At 43.3% G+C, this 21714-nt stretch overlaps 1 protein-coding gene across 5 annotated transcripts in view; it reads left to right on the forward strand.

Moving 5' to 3' along the window:
• The first annotated feature begins 6453 nt into the window (after positions 1–6453).
• Positions 6454–21714, forward strand: part of ttc29 (tetratricopeptide repeat domain 29) — a 541923-nt gene continuing 526662 nt past the window's right edge. For 2 of the 5 annotated variants that reach the window (XM_068020175.1, XM_068020244.1), the window contains exons 1-2: positions 6454–6550; positions 9126–9281. In XM_068020175.1, the coding sequence (XP_067876276.1) occupies positions 9172–9281 (110 nt within the window). In that variant the 5' untranslated portion in view covers positions 6454–6550; positions 9126–9171. Of the gene's footprint in view, positions 6675–8551; positions 8598–9125; positions 9282–21714 lie in introns of those variants that run through there. The other 3 variants (XM_068020184.1, XM_068020194.1, XM_068020202.1) reach the window with 3 other exon arrangements.

Consider the following 21714-nt stretch of genomic DNA (forward strand, 5'->3'; position numbering starts at 1 on the left):
GCAACACATTTTATACCCTGCCTGATTTGCTTTTCCATCTATCGGGGTGCCAATTTGCTATCTTCCAATGGAATCTCAATCACAAAATTCCTTTTGTATTTAATAGGATTACTGGAATATTAAATGCATCTGAGGATTACAGTTAGTATCCTATAAACTACATAGTAGCATATTACTGGTCTTCCACTCAACTTTTAATGTAAGGTTAGTTTGCTGGAACTATCTAGCCACGAGCATTTCTTGTGATAAATTGAGCGCTGCCATCTTTAATCCTGGCAGCTGCCTGAACGTCATAGACGTTCCAGTTGAAGAGCCTGCATTTACGCATGTGCAAGTACTGTGCCACCTAGTGATTGTGTTGTCAGCAAATGCAGCCAAAAAAGATATGGAAGAAAGTTAATTGACCCTTTTTTGGTATGGCGTCCGGGTATACGGAGATGGGGCACTGGGATCATTTCAAAAGCAGTCCATTCTGGAGATGTCCAGAATTATTCTAGCAAGCTTTCCAGGAGAAATATGGCATCAGCACGCACTTGAATTGCAGGATTTTTTATCAGCTTCTCAGGAGCTATGCAGCACCAAGGATTTTAGCTCTCCCACACTGGATTTTTGCAAGATTTCTTCAAAGAGGTAGGGAAGTGGTGAGCTGGGTGGTTTCTTTTTCCTTAGCAGGAAAGCTCCAACTGTCTTCAAACAGTTCACACCCCAAATAAACTGAAAACAATGTCCAAACCCCAAATAGAGAGTTGCCCTCCTGACCTCCATAAACCTTAACATGTTGTTTCTCTGTAACCACTTTTCCCCAAGTCACCAAGGATTCTGTTGTTTACTGAGCCCAAATCACAGGTGGTTTCCAACACAGGTGGTTTTGAAATAAGATCTCAAGTGTTGTTTCGGTGAACTTGGTAAAAAAAAACACATCCATGGAATCTTTTCAGTTTTAACACAAGACCTCAAATTTTGTTTTAAATGGAAGCACTTTCGTAACAAATTTAACCCTCGGAGTCCAGGTATTATTCCAGTAAATTTACGCTGCACTCCCTCCAAGTCCAATATATCTGTCCTAAGGTGTAGTTGGCAGAGCTGCAGTGCACAGAACTGCTACCAGCAGTTAACTTTCTGTGATTTAACTTTCTGTGCCAAGTTTAGTTTAAATCTACTGCGCAAATACAGCAACTTCATGCCATTCAATACTTTTCAATGGGAGGGCAGAGTGCAAGATGCCATTTCCGTGAAGCTAATGTCGCAGCAGCGCAACTTGGACAACAACTTTTGGATATTTGAAATAAATACAAAAAATGCTGGAAATACTCGGCAGGTCTGAGCCGAACTGCCTGTTGAAAGGTCACAGACCTGAGACGTTGGCCGGAATTTTACGTTGGACTGGAAGCCCCATCCACCGGCCAAAAGAGTTGGTGGCAAGCCTGTCTCCACTGGGCCTGGATGCCACACTATGATTTTACGTGGCCCAGACCCTTAATTGGCCTTGGGCGGGACTTCCACCGCTTTGAGGAAGGAAGTCCGCCTCCAAGAGCTGCCAGCCAATCAGTGGGCTGGCAGCTTTCAGTCCCAGCAGCGCCACCGTGAGTGGTGGCCACTACTGGGACTGCAGCCAGGGAGAGGAGCAAGAGGGACACCAGCCCCGGAATGAAGGCAAGTGTGTAGGGCCTTGCCAGGGACAATCGGCGGGGCCCCGGCAAGGTGAGGGGGATCGGTTGGGGGTAGGGAAATGCAATGTAGTGCAGTGGGGATGGCTTGGGCTGTGAGGGGGCCCTCTGTGGGGCACAGGGTACCCGATCAGGAGGGCCCTTCCCCAGCCCGCAAGGAGGCTGCCAGATTTTACTGAGGCCTTCTGAGGCCTTGAGCCGCCCACCCGCTGCTGCTAATATACCAGCGGCAGCGGGAGGAGGCCCTTAAGTGGCAGTTAATTGGCCACCTATGGGCCTTAATTTGCCTGGGGCAGGCAGGTCGCTTCTCGCTGCCTCCACTCATAAAATTGCAGCGGGGGTGGGAAGGTGATGGGAATGACACCCCCCCCACCTCCCACTCAATTTTATGCTTCCCCCTTCCTATAGCCTGCTCGCGTGGGGGTGTAAAATTCTGGTTGTCAACTCTGGTTCTCTCTCTTCAGATGCTACCAGACCTGTGAGTATTTCCAGCATTTTTAGTTTCTTTTTAAGATTTCCAGCATCTGCAGTATTTTGCTTTTGTAACTTTTGGCTATTGCATTTAACCACACATCTGCACCATGCCTGAAGCTGCTGTACCATTTGCGCATAAATAAGAGAGCACCATTAGTGTCACCACAATTACGAGAACAAAATCTGGCCCATAGTAATTTATGGTGACTGAAAAGTCAAATTACATTTGTGTTACATGGTTAATTGACTTTGTTTAAACCAGTGCCTGAATAAATAATGCAACTTTTCAATTTATGTAAAAGTTAATGGCTTTGTTAATTATTGTTGTTTCCTTTACATACCTAAACCATAGAATCACACAGCACAGAAGGAGGACATCATGCCTGTGTTCAATGAAATAGCTATTCAATCCATCCCACTTCCCTACTCTTTCCACACAGTCCTGCAAAATTTTCCCTTTTAGGTATATATTCAATTCCCCATTGAAAGTTCCTATTGAATCTGCTTCCACCAACCTTTCAGACAGTGCATTCCTGATCATCACAACTCACTGTATTAAAAAAAAATCCTCATTTCCCTTTCAGTTCTTTTGTCATTTTACCTTAAATCTGTGCCCTCTAGTTACTGACCCTCCTGCCAGTGGAAATAATTTCTCCTTATTTACTCTATCAAAGCTTTTCATAATTTTGAATACCTCTATTAAATCTCCCCCGACCTTGCTCTTCTTTAAGAAGCTTCTCTGGGTTTACATGTGTATGCACGTTTTCTTAAAAAGCCCAGGATACACAAGAAAATAGTATTCAGCAGATTGGAGGTAGCCAGTGTGGTTTAGCAGTGAGGGGAATATAGGGTGTGTTGCTTTGAAGTGGTTAGGGAGGCGGTATTGGGATATGATGCTATTTCAGACAAATACTGAGGCAGCAAAAGTCACAGAGGTGGCAGTAATTTGAAAAGGTTCCGAGGTGTGGACAACCAAGAGGTCCAAGAGTGTACAAGAACCAGGCAGGAAGCAGGGGACATCTAGGTGCGGAAGCCATGAGGGAGGGAGCAGCAAAATGAAGGGAGGTGTTAGCACCTGGTAGTTTAACACTACAGACCTGTCTGAGGAGAAGGGGGGAATCTGGATCTAGGAACATAAGGTGGAATCCCAAGGTAAGGCATCACTGTGGTAGAAGAAGAGTTTTGGTCATTAGGGGTAAGATACTGGTGTCTGTCACTACTGGGCGCAGGGCTTCCTGAGGTGTGGTAGCAGTGAAGTAGGGATTTGGAGGGCAGAGAAAAAAATGCAGTGCCTAGAACACTGGAATCTAGGGGCGACTCCTGAATTGTGCACATAATGGGAGAAACAGGGTCCTAGCATTTTGTAGTATTGGGTGTGACAAGGCTGAACCGCATCTCTTATGAATCTCTTTCATTGTATCTGTTAAAAATCAACCTCACTCACAGAAGAAGGCCTAACCTGTTTTGATACAATAACCCCAGAATAACATCCTTGTGTCTGGCCAGGTATCCAAGAAGGCTTATATAAAAGTTAACTGGGACCTCTTACGTTTTGAAGGTTTACACATTTAAATGTTGTTCCTTCTGGTTTGTTCAAATAAAGTAGTTTGTTTGGACCATAAGAGAGATTAATAAGCCAGGGAACAGCACCATAGATATAGTCACCAACAAACTGCACAAAAGTTAATCCTCAGGGACCTCATGTCCAGTCTGGTTTACATTGCAGTTTAACACAGTGAGATCTGACTCTTAATTTTCTATCTTCTAAGAAACGATAATTAAGCCTGGAACTAAAGAAAATGAAAGAAATTGCATTTATGTAGCACCTTTCAAGGCCTCAGGACATTCCAGCTAATTAGTGCACTGCAAGGTTCCACGAGCAGCTGAGAGAGGAATTGCCAATGACTCTTTTGATGGTAGAGACATAATTGTTGGCAAGGACACTGGGAGAGCTTCCCTGCTCTTTGAATGGTGGCGTGGGATTTTTCACATCTACCTGAGCAAACACACAGGGCTTTGCTTTAATATCTCATCTGAAAGATCACACCTCCAACAATCCAGCACTGCACTGAAGTGTTAACCTAAATTATATCCTCAAGTTCTGAAGTGGAAATTGAGCCCATGACCTTCTGACTCAGAGTTTTGGTTGCTACTACCGTGCCACACTGGCACTTTACTGTAAATCTACTGTGTTTCATTGCTTCTGTTCATTTATCCATTCACTGTTTAGTAAAACTACAACATATGGCCTAAAGCATTATGTACTGAAGTGTTTATTTCCATACCATTTTATATGGGTGTGCAAAGCTATCCATGCATTAGTTGTGAAAAGAACACAAAATATGGCCGACAGCTATTAACATTGCATTTGGGGTTTTGATGGGATTCTCACAATTTGAGTGACAGCACTTTGCATCCTTATTTTCTCCCACAGGGAAATCATGCTTTGCAACTTAGGTGATAAACAGACCTGCCACTACTTGTTAGATTAGTGCCTTTACAATCAGCTGACGAATCAGAGCATAAATCCTTCGATAAGTACATTTTCCTGTTAGAGGCTTGATGGAACTCTGCTTCCTTAGATTTAATATTAAAAATGTCAAAACTGCATTGGAAAAGTTACGAGTAGTGCATTGCAAACTTGCTAAGGCAACCAACATGGTTCTGGAATGTCGCAGTAAGTGACTGCCCACAAAAATTATTACAGTAACATGATTTATCAATATCTGCAGCTGTATTTTTTCAGAACAGTAACACAAAGTACACGGAGTCTTTTTTCGACCCAATACAAGTGAAATTTGATGCCTCCAGATATATAGCTGTAGGAAATTTGTATTGTATTTTTATAACTTTGCATCCTGCTTGTGTCAATAGCTGCTCTCATTTCCCCTGCTAACCAGGGATAAGTGGTTCTCTTACTGCTGTCATGGTACATACAACAGGCAAAACATAAAGGTCTTTTTGTTGTGCAATCCCAAACATCAAGTAAATTATAAGTATTGTGCAAGGCTTCTTGCACATATTACCTTTACTTTTTTCTGTCATACTTTTGAGGTCGCTTCCATGCCTGTAACTTATTCTCCTTGACTATAGGCATCAAGAAAACCGTGTTCATGGGACAAAGTGTTGTATCCCTGATCACACTAAACACCACCCCACTGGAAGTGCTTAGCAAATTCTTCTACCTTAGGTCCACAGTAACAGACAATCTGTTCCTTGATGCGGAGCTCAATACACACATAGGAAAGCAGCTACCACCTTTGGCCAACTCACAAAACACGCATGGGATAACACCAAGCTGACCCTTGGGACTAAGCTGATGGTTTATAAGTGCTTTCAGCATCTTGCTGGATGGCTGTGAAACATGGTCGACTTACAGCTACCAGGAAAAGAAGTTCAATAATTTCCATCTGCACTGTCTATGGCACATTATGGGCAAATCCTGGCAAGGCAAAATCACAAATGTGGCAGTCCTCTCAAAGGCAGAGCTCCCAAGTGTGTTGGCACTAATCAAACAGAGGTGGCATTGGTGGATCAGACACGTCCGCAGGATGGAAGACGGTCGCACAACTAAGAACCTTCTGTATAGTGAGGTGGCTGGGGCCAGACGACCAGTGGGGCACCCAAAGGTAGGCTTCAAGGATGCTTACAAGAGTGACATGAGGCCCTAAATGTTGACTATCACACATGGGAGTCACTAGCTGACAAAAGAGGGAAATAGTGATACATCCTGTGGACTGGTGTGCACTACCACGAGGACCAGCAGCTTGGCAACAAGTGCCAACACTAAAAACAACTCACAGCATCACTTGGCAGCTTCACATGTGGCACTTGTGGCAGAACCTGCCTCTCAAGGTTTGGCCATCACAGCCATCAGCAAAGTTATACCAAGAGAAGACACCTCATTTAAAAGTATTGTTTGCTGTGTGTCCATCATCTTTCATTGATGGCAGGATGCCAACACGTTCTAGGTCAGCATTTTAAAATGGGAAACCGTATGTGAACACAGTACCATCACCGATTGCTTTATTGATTGGCTCAGCCTGAAATAGCAGCAAAATTAAAAATAAAGACTTGGGGAATTATTCGGCGTCATTGCTAAAAGGATAGCTGTAAATATTGTCTCAAACAGCTGCACTCGCTCTCAGCCTTGTTTTGAGCATCACATTACTGTTCTTACCGTTCACACCGTTTCTCTTCCCCACTTCTCGTAACCGCTCACGTGCCCCACTTCCCGCCTTTGTCTCGAGAGCGCTCGCGCTGTCGTTGTCATGGAGACGGTGGCCGGCGTCGTGATTCATAGCGACAGTAACAGGAGCAGGAGACCAACTTCAGGCAGCGGCTGCTGCTTATCTTTTGAAATCCCTGCTCCCGTCCCATACCGAGCTCACTCTTTAGCTTCAGAGCCGGTGAGAGTTGCGTCAAATTCAATTTGTTTTGTTTCTTTTTTTGTGACTTTAGAGTAAGGCTCGGCTTATCAGGCTCCTGGTTTCTCTTATACAACTTCAGCACGTTAGACCTCGGCCCTGCTTGGTAACTTTTACTATTCCTCTTTTGCATTTTAATACCTGACCTTTAAGTTGGCTTAACTATAGCTGCTAATACTTATGCAACTAATTTATATTATTGTACCTTCCTTAAGTCAATTATTGACAATTACCCAGGCAATCAAGTAAATTACAAATCAAACTGGCTTTAAAAAATTCTAAAATATCTCCTGAAGTCAATCAGAAACAATTTTCTGTGGCTTGGGCGATCTTTCTCTGAAGACAGGAATTGCCTGACTTTCAACTTTTTAAGTGACATAAGAAGCTTGCATGTGGAATGCCTTAGTATCTGAAATCAAGGTTGAGTTGATTCTTGAATTATAGGGGAGTCAAGAGTAATGGAGAACAGGCAGGAAAGTGAATTTGCAGCCGAGATCAGATCAACCATGATCTTACTGAATGGCAGAGCAGGCTGCAGGGAACAAATGGCTGACTGCTACTCCTGCTCCTTATGTTAAGTTGTGAAGAGGACATAAGGATGCTACAAAGGGATATAGATAGATTAAGCGCGTATGCAAAGATCTGGTAAATGGAGTATAATGTGGGAAAATGTGAAATTCTCTATTTTGGCAGGAAGAATAAAAAGGAAGCATATTATCTAAATGGTGAGAGATGCAGAGTTATCTGGGTGTCCTAGTGCATGGATCACAAAAGGTTAGTTTGCAGGTACAGTAAGTAATTAGGAAAGCTAATAGAATGTTATCATTTATTGCAAGGGGAATTGAATACAAAAGTAGAGCGGTTATGCTTCAGCTATGCAGGGCATTGTGAGACCACATCTGGAGTAGTGTGTATAGTATTGGTCTCCTTTAAGGAAAGATGTAAATGCATTGGAGGCAGTTCAGAGAAGGTTTACTAGACTAATAACTGGAATGGGTGGGTTGCCTTATGAAGAAAGGTTGAACAGGCTAGGCTTGTATCCGCTGGATTTTAGAAGTAAGAGGCGACTTGATTGAAACATATAAGATTCTGAGGGATCTTGACAGGTGGATGTGGAAAAGATATTTGCTCTTGTGGGAGAATCTAGAACTAGGGGTCACTGTTTAAAAATATGGGTCGCCCATTTAAGACAGAGATGAGAAATTTTTTCTCTGAGGTTCGTGAGTCTTTGGAATTCTCTTCCTCAAAAGGCAGTGGAAGCAGAATCTTTGAATATTTTTAAGGCAGAGATGGATAGATTCTTGCTAAGCAAGGGGGTAAAAGACCATCAGCAGTAGACGTAAATGTGGAGTCGAGGTTACAATCAGATCAGCCATGATCTTATTGAATGGCGGAGCATGCTCGAGTGGTCTACTCCTGCTCTTAATTTGTATGTTTGTATGTATGTTTGTATCACAAAACATTTTTAGAAAACAATTTTGACAGCATGTGGGGTATAACTGCCACCTCAATTTAAATGGTTAGAGAGTGTGGTGCTTATGCCTACGCTGTCTAATTTAAAGTTTAACTGCTGGGAGGTGATCGCTGTGCATGCATGTATGGAGCTTTATCCTGTGCAATTCCAATTTGAGTAAGGCATTATAAGATAGCTGGAATTGATATTGCAGCTACTGGTAGGAATAGCATAAATGTATCTTTGATTCAGGGGGCATAGTTAAACTCTAAAATCAGCAGAGTTGGTGAATGAGGTGCTGCATGATGGGACAAGAGCCTGTTGGCAGCAATATTGATTGCATATCTGTCTAAACTAATTCTTTATCTTCCTGAGATCTTGATCTGAAGAGTTCTGCCATCTGCTGCAAGGACACTTTAGCTTTAGCCTGAAGCCTGCTTCCACCTCTGTCCAGGCGTGCTGTGATACTGATCCATGGAGATGTGCGGTACAATGACTAGGAGTTCATACTCCTCACAACCACCTCTTGCAGTAACATTTCCATTACCACATTCATTTCAGTAGCTGTCAGAGATGGTAAGCCTGTTCTGTCACTTGCCTCCTCAACTAAGCCTATATATTGAATTTCCTTTCACTTCATCTTTGCCTGGCATTTTTTAGCACACTTCTACTTTATCCTTGTGAGTTAAATTTTTTAAGCCTTTCCTAATGCCAGAATATCTTTGACTCCCCTCCCAACATTTCCCTCTAATTATCTCTGTTCCTCTAAATTTCACTTACATACAATTTCCACCATTTAGGTAGTCCCTGCACCCATGCAAATCTGTGAAGAATTTACCCTAGTAAGTTGAGTGCTATTACCACATGACCATTTTGGTGATATTTGCGTTCTTTAATGGGCTAACACCCATAGATGAACATTGGACTCCATATTTTTGATTACAGCTTGAATTCTGATCTCAATAACAAGCAAATGTGTGAAAGACGGAGGACAAGAAATAATTTGTCATCCAGGGATAAAAGCATATTTAATTCAGACAGGGATAAAAAGGCACTGAAAATTTCCCCACACATTGAGCTAAATATGTAATATTCTATTTGCAGACATTCAATATTTGCAGTTTTCTGACTGCCCTACCACAGAGTTAAAATGTCAACAGTTGAAAAGCAGTATTCAGCAACATCACAGCCTAATCTGCAGGAACAGCTGCAAAATTGTGATTTACCATCTAGCAGGCAATTTCAGAGGCCAACATCTAGGTAAGTGTTTACATGACAGTAGTGTCAGAATCTGCATAAAATATATGTCAAAACAGGTTAAATGTCTTTCTGTAACAATAAGTTCTGCAATGGCAACTACATACGTTTAATATCTATATCAATCTTGTGCTCAACACAATGATACTGTTAACAGAATTGGGATTGTACTGTATGAGCATGTGCAGTATACCCAATTTCACAAGATCGCAAAGTAATTACAGATGAGGAAGGCCATTTGATCCATATCCATTCATGTATATGGAAATACCCTACAGACTCCCCTTTGTGGCATTGTTTATTTAATGATTCCAGGGCTTTCATCTCTACTACTGTATTTACAAGTGAATTCATTTTTTGTGTGTAGGGAAGAACCTCCTGATAGCAGTCTTAAATTCACATTTAATAATTTGAAATAAAACCTAAAAGTGCTGGAAATACTCAGCAGGCCTGGCAGCATCTGTGGAGAGAGAAGTAAAGTTAACGTTTCAGGTCAGTGACCTTTCATCAGAACTGGCAAAGGTTAGAAATGTAATAGGTATTAAGCAAATAAAGTGGGGGTGGGGCAAAATAGAACAAATGTGGGAAGGTGTTGATAGGACAGAGGGTCACCGAGAATAACTGACAAGGAGGTCATGAGGCAAAGGCAAAGAGTTTGTTAATGGTGTGGTGAAATACAAAACGTTAGTGCAGAGGGGGTGTTAAGTGACAGAATAATGAAAGCTTTAGCCCAAAGCAAAACATTAAAAAAAAGTGGGCAGGCATAGAGTTGTAGACCACAGAATCAGGCCCTTTGGCCCATCGTGTCCATGCCTGCCATCAAGCACCTATCTATTCTAATCCCATTTTCCAGTACTTGGCCCAAAGCTTTGTATGCTATGGTGTTTCAAGTGCTCTCTAAATACTTCTTAAATGTTGTGAGGGTTCCTGCCTCTACCATCCCTTCAGGCAATGTGTTCCAGATTCCAACCGCCCTCTGGGTGAAAATGTTTTTCCTCAAATCCCCTCCAGGTAGCAAGGAAGGGAAATAGTGATATGAATACATTTGCGGTGAGTCAGAGACTGAAGTTCTCAAATTGAACCCCTAAAGATAAAATTAGCCAATTTGGATAGAATATTACACCATCTTCCAGAGAGGCCTCAAGGTGACAGCCAAGCTACATTAAAAAAAAATGAAGAGTCAGTGTGTATAGATAGACCAGGGCGAACTTCTTTAGCTATGCATGAAGTTGATGTGGGAAATGCTACACCCATCAAACAAAAACCCTTACCGATTCAACTCTGAAATATTGGCTCAAGTTAGAGAGGAAATTAAATTTTGCTGGACCATGATATCATTGAAGCAAGTCAAAGTAGTGGAGTTCTCCTGTCATACTGGTACCAAAACCCGATGGATCACAGCGATTCTGCACTGATTTTTGAAAGGTTAATTCTGTAACAAAGACTGATTCTTATCCAATTCCCCAATTTGAGGATTGCATTGTTAGAGTTGGAAACTCAGAATTTGTTAGCAAATCGATTGGTTAAAAGGTTATTGATGAGTTCCATTAACAGGTCAGGCCACAGAAACCTTTTAACAGGTCACCTCTAAGTCGGCTGTGCTATGAAGTAAATAGTCCAAGGTCCTTGAGCCTAACGGAGTAGTTGACGTTTTTTTAAGCTAGGAATCATTCTTCTATCCTCCAGACGTTGTTCAAGGCCATTATCCACCATTATGTGGGAAATCAAAACTGAACACAGTACTCCAGATATGGTTTGACCAGTGGCCTGTATAGTGTCAAAATGGTGTCTTTTGATTTATCAAAGTGATTACTGACAACGCAGCTGGCAGCTTACATCATCCGACTGCGCCAATCTGCGCACAGGCATTCCTACCCTCTGCACATGCGCAGATGACGTCATCGCGTAACGCGGCCAGGTGGGGTTGGCGCATGCGCAGATGACATCATCGCGTAACGCAGCCAGATGGTGGGGGGATCGGGCCGGAGCGAGCAGGGGTGGGGGGTAAGAGGGGATCTGGGGAGTGGGGAGAGAGCAGGGGTGGGGGGAGAGGGAGTCTGGGGAGCAGGTAGTGAGTGGGTGCAGGGAGAGCGCGGCCGAAGACCTTGCTGGTGGCGGGTGCGCTCTCCTCCTTCCCCCTGCCGCCTGCTCCTGACCCCCGCCCGTTTGCTCACAGCCCCCGCCCGTTTGCTCACAGCCCCCGCCCGCTCGCTCACAGCCCCGTGCCCGCTCGCTCACCGCCCCCCTCCCACGACCGCTGGCTCACTCGCTCGCTCCCCTCCCCTCTCCGGCCCGCTCACTCCCTCCCCTCCAGCCATTGTGTGCTGCCATGTGTTTAGGTTGCCATCGTGTGATTATTTGAGCAGCGCCATCTTTAATCCTGGCAGGTGCCTGACGTCGCAGATTGTGGCGTTTTAGTGGCACAGGCTGCATTTGCGCATGTGCCATTGCAGCGCCACCTAGTGGTAGCGTCTCCAGCAAATGCAGCCTTGATTTATACTGAAGAATTTTATTTATACACCTCAACATCTCTTTACATTGGTCGTGATATTTTAGTGATCTGTACACAAATGACATCTCGGTTTTTTTCTTTCTCGACCTCTCTCATTATCGTTCCCTGCAAATGATTAATGTATTCTGTGTTGGCCTTACCAACATGCATGACAGTACATTTATCTATACTATATGCCTTTTGTCATTGTGTGGTCCACTCCCCTAGCACATCTAAATCTTTGTATTTAATTGCACTCCCATACCTTCTTAACTGTTGCACACATTTTGGTGTCACTGTCCTGGTCATTAATAAAGACAGTGAACAATAGCAGGTTAGGACTGATTCATGGGGGTTGGCACCAGTTAGGTGCTTCCAGGCTAAACAACATACATTAACAATAACTTACATTAACTACAACATTTTGGCTGTGAGATTGGATCCAAGTCCTAATCCAGCATTTCATATTTCTACTGATGCAAGATTTTATCTTGCAAAGTAACCTATTGTGAGATATTTATCAAAGGCTTTCTGAAAGTACAGAAAAGCAATGACAACCAGATTTCCTCATCCAGTGTGCTAGTGACTTTCTCAAAAAACTGTATCAAATTTATAAGGCATGATCAATTTTTCAGAAGCCTTGTTGTGAACCTCTAATGACCCCTTCCCTTTCCCAATGTTCATAAAGGACATCTTCCCAGTAATGGAAAGTTGGTTGGTTGACAGGTTGATAAGGTCTATAGTTCCCAGGCTCTGTAGGGGAACCTGAGAGGGAGCTCAGATTGGAGGGAAGCAAAACTAGTAACTTGTCAGGGTTGTGCAAACCAGAAGTAAATATCAGAGAGGAATATCCAGGTGCACAGAATACTGAGAGAGATGGATAGCACTAGAGTAGGGAATAGTAAGTTATTAAGTGGGGTCAGAGTAGGGGAGAAAGTAATAAAGTCTAAATCAGAGTTAATGTGCATGTATGTGAATGCATGAAGTGTGCTAAATAAGATTGGTGAGGTACAGGTGCAGATTACCATTTGGAAGTATGATGTGGCTATAACAGAGACCTGACTCAAAGAACATCGGGACTGGGTGTTAAATATTCTTGGATACAAGGTGTTCAGGAAAGATAGGAAAGGGAAAAAAGGGGAGGGGCGGCGGTATTGATTTAAGGAGAGCATTGCAGTGTTGGAAAAAAGGATATCCCAGAGGGGTTGAGCACAGAATCAATATGGCTAGAGCTAAGGAACAAAAAGGTGCCGTTACATTTCTCGATGTTGTCTATAGGCCACCAGCTAGTGGGAGGGATGTGAGGAACAAATTTGTAAGGAAGTTACAGAGAAGTGCAATAATTATAGGGTATTTATAATGGGGGACTTTAATTATCTCAACATAGACTGGGATAGTAGCAGTGTAAAGGGTAGTGAGGGGCAAGAGTTCCTAGAGTGTGTTCAGGAAAATTTTCTACAGCAGTATGTTGCTAGTCCAACGAGAAAGGAGGCACTGCTGGACCTGGTTTTTGGGAATGAGGTGGGCCAAATGGATCAAGTATCAGTAGGAAAGCATTTAGGGGACAGTGATCATTGTATCATAAGGTTCAGGCTGAATATGGAAAAGGACAAAGAACAATCCAGAGCAAGAATAATTAACTGGGGGAAAGCCAAATTCAAAGAGGTAAGATTGGAGCTGGGGCAAATAAGTTGGAGTCAAAGGTTGGTAGAAAAAACAGTCGCTGAACAATGGGCTACCTTCAAAGACGAGATAGTTTGGGCACAGTCAAGGTATGTTCCCTCGAAGGGGAAAGGTAGGGCAAACAAATCCAGACCTCCCTGGATGCCAAAAGAGGTAGAGGTTAAGATAAAGAAGAAAACGTGTGCTTATAAAAGATGCCAGGGAGAAAATACTATTGAGAACCAGACTGAGTATAGAAGGTCCAGAGGGGAAGTGAAAAAACAAATAAGAGAAGCAAAGAGAGAGCATGAAAAGGGACTGGCAGCTAGCATTAAAGGGAATCCCAAAGTTTTCCATAGACATATAGAAAGTAAAAGGGTGGTCAAAGGAGAAGTGGGGCTGATTAGGGACCATAAAGGGGATTTACACATGGAGGCAGAGGGCATAGCCGAGGTATTAAATGAATACTTTGCATCTGTCTTTACCAAGGAAGAAGATGCAACCCAGGCAATGGTGAAAGAGGAGGTAAGTCAGACACTAGAGGGGTTTAGAATTGATAAAGAGGAAGTATTAGATAGGCTGTCTGTACCTAAAGTGGATAAAGCACCAGGCCCGGATGAGACGCATTCAAGGATACTGAGGGAAGTGAGGGTAGAAATTTTGGAGGCACTGGCCATAACTTTTCATTCTTCCTTAGACTCAAGGATGGTGCAAAAGGAATGGAGAATTGGAAACGCTGCACCCTTGTTCAAAAAAGGGTGTAAAGATAAGCCCAGCAACTACAGGCCAGTCAGTTTAACTTCGATGGTGGGGAAACTTCTAGAAAAATTAATTTGGGATAAAATTAATAGTCACATGGACAATTGTGGGTTAATTAAATCCAGCATGGATTTCTTCAGGGAAAATCATGTTTAACTAACTTGCTGGATTTTTTTTGAGCAGGTGACAGAGAGGGTTGATGAGGGCAGTGCTGTTGATGTGGTGGACATGGACTTTCAGAAGGCATTTGATAAAGTGCCGCACAACGGACTTGTGAGCAAGGTTATCGCTCATGGAATAAAAGGGACGGCAGCAACATGGATATGGAATTGGCTGAATGACAGGAAACAAAGTGTAGTGGTTAATGGACGTTTTTTGGGCTGGAGTAAGTTTTATAGTGGAGTTCCCCAGGGTCAGTGTTGGTTTTCCTGATGCATATTAATGACCTAGACCTTGGTGTACAGGGCACAATTTCAAAGTTTGCAGATGATTTGAAACTTGGAAGCATTGTGAACTGTGAGGAGGATAGTGTAGAACTTCAAAAGGACATAGACAAGTTGGTGGAATGGGCAGACAGGTGGTAGATGAAGTTCAATGCAGAGAAATATGAAGTGATTTATTTTGGTAGGAAGAACATGGAGAGACAATGTAGAATAAAGAGTGCAATTCTAAAGGGGGTGCAGGAGCAGAGGGACCTAGGTGTATATGTGCATAAGTTATTGAAGGTGGTAGGACAGGTTGAGAGAGCAGTTAATACAGCGTACAGCATCCTGGGCTTTATTAATAGGGGCATAGAGTACAAGAGCAAGGAAGCTATATTGAACTTGTATAAGACACTAGTTCGACCTCAGCTGGAATATTGTGTCCAGCTCTGGGTACTGCACTTTTGGAAGATGTGAGGGCAAAGGAGAGAGTACAGAAAAGGTTCATGAGAATGGTTCCAGGGATGAGGAGCTTCAGTTATGAGGATAAATTGGAGAAATTAGGACTGTTTTCCTTGGAGAAGAGAAGGCTGAGGTGATTTGATAGAGGTATTCAAAATTATCAGGGGTCTGGACAGAATAGATAGAGAGATACTGTTCCCACTCATGAAAGGATTGAGAATGAGAGGGCACAGATTTAAAGGATTTTGTAAAAGAAGAAAAAGGGACATGAAAAATATTTTCATGCAGTAAGTGGTTAAGGTGTGGGGTGTACTGCCTGAGAGTGTGTTGGAGGTCGGTTCAATTGAAGCATTCAACAGGGAATTGGACTATTATATATGTAAGGGAAGAATGTGCAAGATTATGGGGAGAAGGCAGGGGAATGGAACTGAATGAATTACTCTTTCAGAGAACCAGTGCAGACACGATGGGCCAAATAGCCTCCTTCTGCACTGTAACAATTCTATGATTCTGTGGGACCAGGAACGGATATTGAGTGGGATCAAAGCATAAAGTGGGTCTCGTGGACAAAATAGCGTGATGAGGGATAGGAGGGAAACTGGGGAAAGACACAGATCAGGGCTTTGTAGGGTGAATTCTGGGAGAAGGAGAGGAGATTAAGCAAACAGTTGATAGTTGGGGGGGGTGGTGGGGGGGAAGCTAGGGCTTATTTCTGCCTTCCGGAATAATCATGGAGTAGTGGGTGGCTTTAACACAGAAGGGTGAGGTCTGATAGTGCTGAATGTAGTCTAGCTAGATTTACTGATGAACTGTTCTGATGAAAGCTTATTGATCTGAAACGTTAACTCTGTTTCTCTCTCCACAGATGCTGCCTGTTCTGCTGAGTATTTCCGGCATTTTCTGTTATTTCTAGCATCCACAGTAATTTGCTTTTGTAACATGTTTAAGGACTTTGGAAAGGAAAGAGAGGTTGGAGATGGGGAGGTAGTTTGCAATGGCGGAGGTGTCAAGGATTGTTTTTTTGAGGAGAGGGGTGATGATGGCAGATTATAAGGAGAGGGGGACCATACCTAAGCAGAGAAAATTGTTAACATTATCAGCTAACCTGGGAGCCAAGAAGGGAAATTAGGGGCCCGCTGTTTAGTGCTAACAGGGTCGAGAGAGCAGGAGGTGGGTCTCATGGACAAGAAGAGCTCAAAGTGGACATGAGGGGAGATGGGAGAGAAACTAGAGAAAGATACAAGTTCAGGGCTAGGGCAGAGGGGAGCCTCAGAGAACTTTTGGCCTGGTGGACTAGGGGAAGGGAGGGAAGTGGTAGCTGATCGGATGGTCTTAGTGATGAAGTAGTCCATCAGCTCCTTGCATTTGTTGTTTGAGGTGAGGGTGGAGGAGACAGAGGAGAGGGGTTTAAGAAGATGGTTTGTCATTAAGAAATGAAGCTCGGGGTTATCTGCATTTCAGAATGATCCTCAAAGGGTGAGCAGTTTTGGCAGATGTGAGCAGGACTTGATAGTACTTTGTGGTCCAGCCAGATCTGTTGGTGAATGGCTATACCAGTTGTTACAACCAGGTGAGAAAGAGGTCTAGGGTTCCCTTTCAGCTTTCATCTGGTCTTACTGTAACAGTGTTTAAATTTTAAACACACCGTGTTTTTAGCTGCCCCTTGGTGAATCCTTGTTCGCCGCTTTCCAATTATAAGTCAAAGGAACCAAAACAACAGGTTTTTTCAGGTTTAAAGAAGAAAAGTGAAATTTATTAATAAAACTCTTATTCGATTAATGCCTACTGATTCACGACGCGCCCACGCTAGCATGCATGCGCAATACACACATGCAGATAGGGACAGAAAGAGCAGAAGAAAACTAAAGTGGAAAAGTTTGAAGTAATATCTGAAGAGTTTTTGTTATGGGTCTTCAAGCTCACTGTAGAGTCCTTGATTGTCGGAAGATCTTGCTTTTCATTGGGGCCCAGTATTCTTCTTAAACCTTGCTCACTATATGAGACTTTTCTCTCTTGGGGTTCATGTGTCTTCAGCGGACTCAGAGGCTTGTGAGAAAGAGATTAGGAGCAGACCGACCGGAAAGGAGGTCTGCTTCAGTCCAGGAGCATTCTGCTTTCTGTAGGCTCTCAGTTCTAACTCTGAAACAGCCAGTTAGTCATATGAGCAACTGGTCTGACCATGTCTGTTTATGGATTGAATTGGAGCAGGGAATAGCTCCTTTGTCCACAAGCACTGTCTGTTAATATGCAAAAATGTCTTTCCAGCCAGTGGCCTGGCAACCCCTTGTCACAGGTCTCCCACTCTTCCCAGCAACAATTTGAAATTTAATATCCATGTGTCCCTAAATTAATGTGCCTCATCTTGGTAGGTGGGGGCCTGCATGACACAGTTGTCTGCCACATCAGTTCAAGTCTGGTGGGAGATGGCCTTGTCGAGAAGCCTGTGATCTCGCAAGGTGGAGGCGGAAATCACGATATGGAAGAAGTATTTGTATGGAGGGTGTGGTTTATGGACAAAATGAGAACAGTAAAATCACACGAAAGAAAACTAGTTGAACTGGAGATTGGAATTCTGAGGATAAGGAATTGTTTAGTGCAGAGTCTAATATTCCTGTGAGAGACCTGGGGTAGGGCTGATAGAGAATCAGAATTTTAAAGGGCAGGTGAGATTGGAGAAATTGAAGTACTCAAAGAAAGAGAACATGCTAGAGGAGTGACCAAAGTGTGATTTGGTCACACCGCTACCATGGTGATTTGGGCAGAGAAAACAGTGGCAAGTGTATTTGGGGTCTGGGTGGTGGTGATGGTGGGTGGGTGTGGAAAACAACTTTATTAAGGGACAAGGTGTTGCCACTTGTGAACCAAGTTTCAGTCAATGGCATGGTCTCAATCTAGCTGTCCACAATAATCTTTTGGATGACCAGGGCCTTCATAAAATCATAGAAATTTACGACACAGAAGAAGGCCATTTGGCTTAGTGTTTTTGCCGGCTGGAATGGCGTTATCCAGCCTCATCCTGCTTTCCAGCTCTGGGCCTGTAGTCTTGTAGGTTATAGCACTTCCAAGTATATTTTAAAAAGTTCATTAAGAGTTTCTGCCTCTACCACCCTTTTAGGCAATGAGTTCTAGAACCCCACCACCCTCCTCAACTTCCCTAGATTTCCTTTTACCAATTACTTTTAATCTTTGCGTCCTGGTTATTGACTTCTCTGCAAAGGGAAATGGGTCTTTCCTCTCCATTGTATCTTGGTCTTTCATAATTTTCTACACCTTAGTTAAATCTCCCTCAGCCTCCTCTGTTCCAAAGAAAACAATCCCAGCCTATCCAATCTTTCCTAATAGCTAAAACTTTCCAATCCTGGCAACATCTTCATAAATCTCCTCTGTAGCCTCTCTAGTGCAATAACATCCTTCCTGTAATGTGTTGACCATAACTGTGGCCTAACCAGTATTTTATGCAGTCCTAGCTTAATCTCCCTGCTCTTATATTCTATCCCTTGGCAAATAAAGTAGCCCATATGCCTTCTTAACCACCTTACCATCCTGTCCTGCTACCTTCAGGGATTTGTAAATATGTACTCCAAGGTCCCTTTGCTCCTCTACGCTTGTTAGTATCCTACCTTTTATTGTGCATTTCCTTGTCTATTTGCCCTCCCTAAATGCTTACCTCATGCTTCTCTGGATTGAATTCCATTTTCCACTTTCTTTCTACCTGACCAGCCCATTGATATCTTCTTGCAGTGTACAGCTTTCTTCCTCACTATGAGCTACACGGCCAATTTTTTTTTTATCATCTACAAATTTTGTGATCATGCCCACTACATTTAAGTCTAAATCATTGATATATACCATGAAAAGCAAGGAAGCTAGTACTGAGCCCTGTAGAACCCCACTGGAAACAACCTTCCAGTCACAAAAAGACTGTTACCCTTTGCCTCCTGCCACAGAACCAATTTTGGGTCCAACTTGCTTCTTTCCCTTGGATCCCATGGGCATTTACTTTTCTGACCAGTCTGTCATGTGGGACCTTATCAAAAGCCTTGCTGACGTCCATGTAGACTACATCAAACATGCTACCCTCAATGTTCCCTCCTCAAAAAATGTAATCAATTTAGTCAGACTTGACCTTCCCTCAACAAGTCCAGGTTGACTGTCCATGATTAATCTGTGCCTTTCTAAATGAGATTAATACTATCCCTCAGAATTTTTTTTCACAATAATTTGCCCACCACCCAGGTTAGGCTTACCTCTCCCTTTTAAACTTAGCTTCCCGGAGTGGAGCGGACCTGTGGGGAGAATGCCGAGAACGGAGCCTATAAATTGAGCCCGAGGATCGAGGCCCAGTCTCTTACCTTCCGGGAGAGGAGTGGAGAACAGTCGAACCTCTTCCAGCATGCCGGAGCTTTGAGAAAAAAAGAAGAAAAAGCCAACAGTGACGTCACAGGAAAGCTGCAAGGTGATTGGTTGGTGAGTCACTGCTGTTAGGGAATAGCTGGGTAAGTATCTCGGGTAAGAAAAGTTTCAAGTTTATTTCAAATAAAGTAAGTTTATTTTTAGGGAGTTCTGTAGTAATAAGCACCAGGGAAGAAGGGCCCTAGAGTAACTGATAATATTGGACATTAAGATCTTCCAGAAGGTTTAATTTAATTTAAAGGGTTAAGTCAAGGCAGGAGAGCTCAAAGCTGTGGTGTGCTCCTCGTGCTCCATGTCGGAAGCCGGGAACAATTCCAGTGCCCAGGACCAGCATGTGTGCAGGAAGTGTGTCCAGCTGCAGCTCCTGGTAGCCCGGGTCTCAGAGCTGGAGCGGCAACTGGGGACACTGTGGAGCATCCACAAGGCGGAGAGTATCGTGGATTGCACGTGTAGAGAGGTGGTCACACCGCAGGCTCAGACCCGACAGACAGGAGAGGAATGGGTGGCCACCAGGCAGAGCAAGAGGTCCAGGCAGGCAGTGCAGGAATCTCCTGTGGCTATTCCCCTGTAAAACAGATATACTGTTTTGGATACTGTTGGGGGAAACGGCCTCTCAGGGGAAGGCAGCAACAGCCCAATTTGTTGCACCACGCTTGGCTCTGCTGCACAGTATTTAGGAAGGACAGACAAAAAGCAAAAGGTGGTGGAGTTGCATTGCTGGTTGAAGAGGAAATTAATGCAAAAGTGAGGAAAGATATTAGCTCTGATGATGTGGAATCTGTATGGGTAGAGTTGAGAAACATTAAAGGGCAAAAAAAGTTAGTGGGGGTTGTATGTACACCCCCCCAAACTGTAGTGGTGGTGTTAGGAATGGCATTAAACAGGAAATTAGAGATGCATGCGATAAAGGAACATCTGTAATTATGGATGACTTTAATCTGCATATACATTGGGCAAATCAAGTTAGTCACAATAACGTAAAGGAAGAATTCTTGGGATGGTGTATATGGGATGGTTTTCTGGACCAATATGTTGAGGAACCAACTACAGAACAGGCCATCCGAGACTGGGTATTGTGTAATGAGAGAGGAGTAATTGACAATCTAGTGGTGCGAGACCCCTTGGGGACGAGCGACCATATTATGATAGAATTCTTCATCAAGATGGAGAGTGACATAGTTGATTCTGAGACAAGGGTCCTGAATCTTAGTAAAGGAAACTACGAAGGTATGAGGCGCAAGTTGGCCACGATGGATTGGGAAACCTTACTTAAAGGGATGACGGTGGATAGGCAATGGCAAACATTTAAAGAGCGCATGGATGAACTGCAACAATTGTTTATCCCTGTCTGGCACAAAAGTAAAACGGAAAGGTAGCCAAACCGTGGCTTACAAGGGAAATTAGAGATAATATTAGATCCAAGGAAGAGGCATATAAATTTGCCAGGAAAAGCAACAGACCTGAGGATTGGGAGCAGTTTAGAATTCAGCAAAGGAGGACCAAGGGATTGATTAAGAAAGCTTGCGGGGAACATAAAAACTGTCTGTAAAGGTTTCGATAGGTATGTGAAGAGAAAAAGATTGCTGAAGACAAATGTAGGTCCCTTACAGTCAGAAACAGGGGAATTTATTATGGGGAATAAAGAAATGGCTGACCAACTAAACGCATACTTTGGTTCTGTCTTCACAAAGGAGAACACAAATTTCATACCAGAAATGTTGGGGAACACAGGGCTCAGTGAGAGAGAGGAACTGAAGGAAATCAGTATTAGCAGAGAAATGGTGTTGGGGAAATTGATGGGATTGAAGGCCGATAAATCCCCAGGGCCTGATGGTATGCATCCCAGAATACTTAAGGAAGTGGCCCTAGAAATAGTGGATGCATTGGTGGTCATCTTCCAAGATTCTATAGACTCTGGAACAGTTCCTACAGATTGGAGGGTAGCTAATGTAACCCCACTATTTAAAAAGGGAGGTAGAGAGAAAGCAGGGAATTATAGACCAGTAAGCCTGACTTCGGTAGTGGGAAAAATTCTAGAGTCCGCTATCAAAGATTTTATAGCAGAGCACTTGGAGAACAGTGGTAGAATCGGACAGAGTCAGCATGGATTTACGAAAGGGAAATCATGCTTGACAAATCTACTAGAATTCATGGAGGATGTAACTAGTAGAGTTGATGAGGGGGAGCCAGTGGATGTGGTTTATTTGGACTTTCAGAAGGCTTTGAG

The sequence above is a fragment of the Heterodontus francisci genome, chromosome 1, assembly GCF_036365525.1.
Source record: "Heterodontus francisci isolate sHetFra1 chromosome 1, sHetFra1.hap1, whole genome shotgun sequence".
Lineage (NCBI taxonomy): Eukaryota > Metazoa > Chordata > Chondrichthyes > Heterodontiformes > Heterodontidae > Heterodontus > Heterodontus francisci.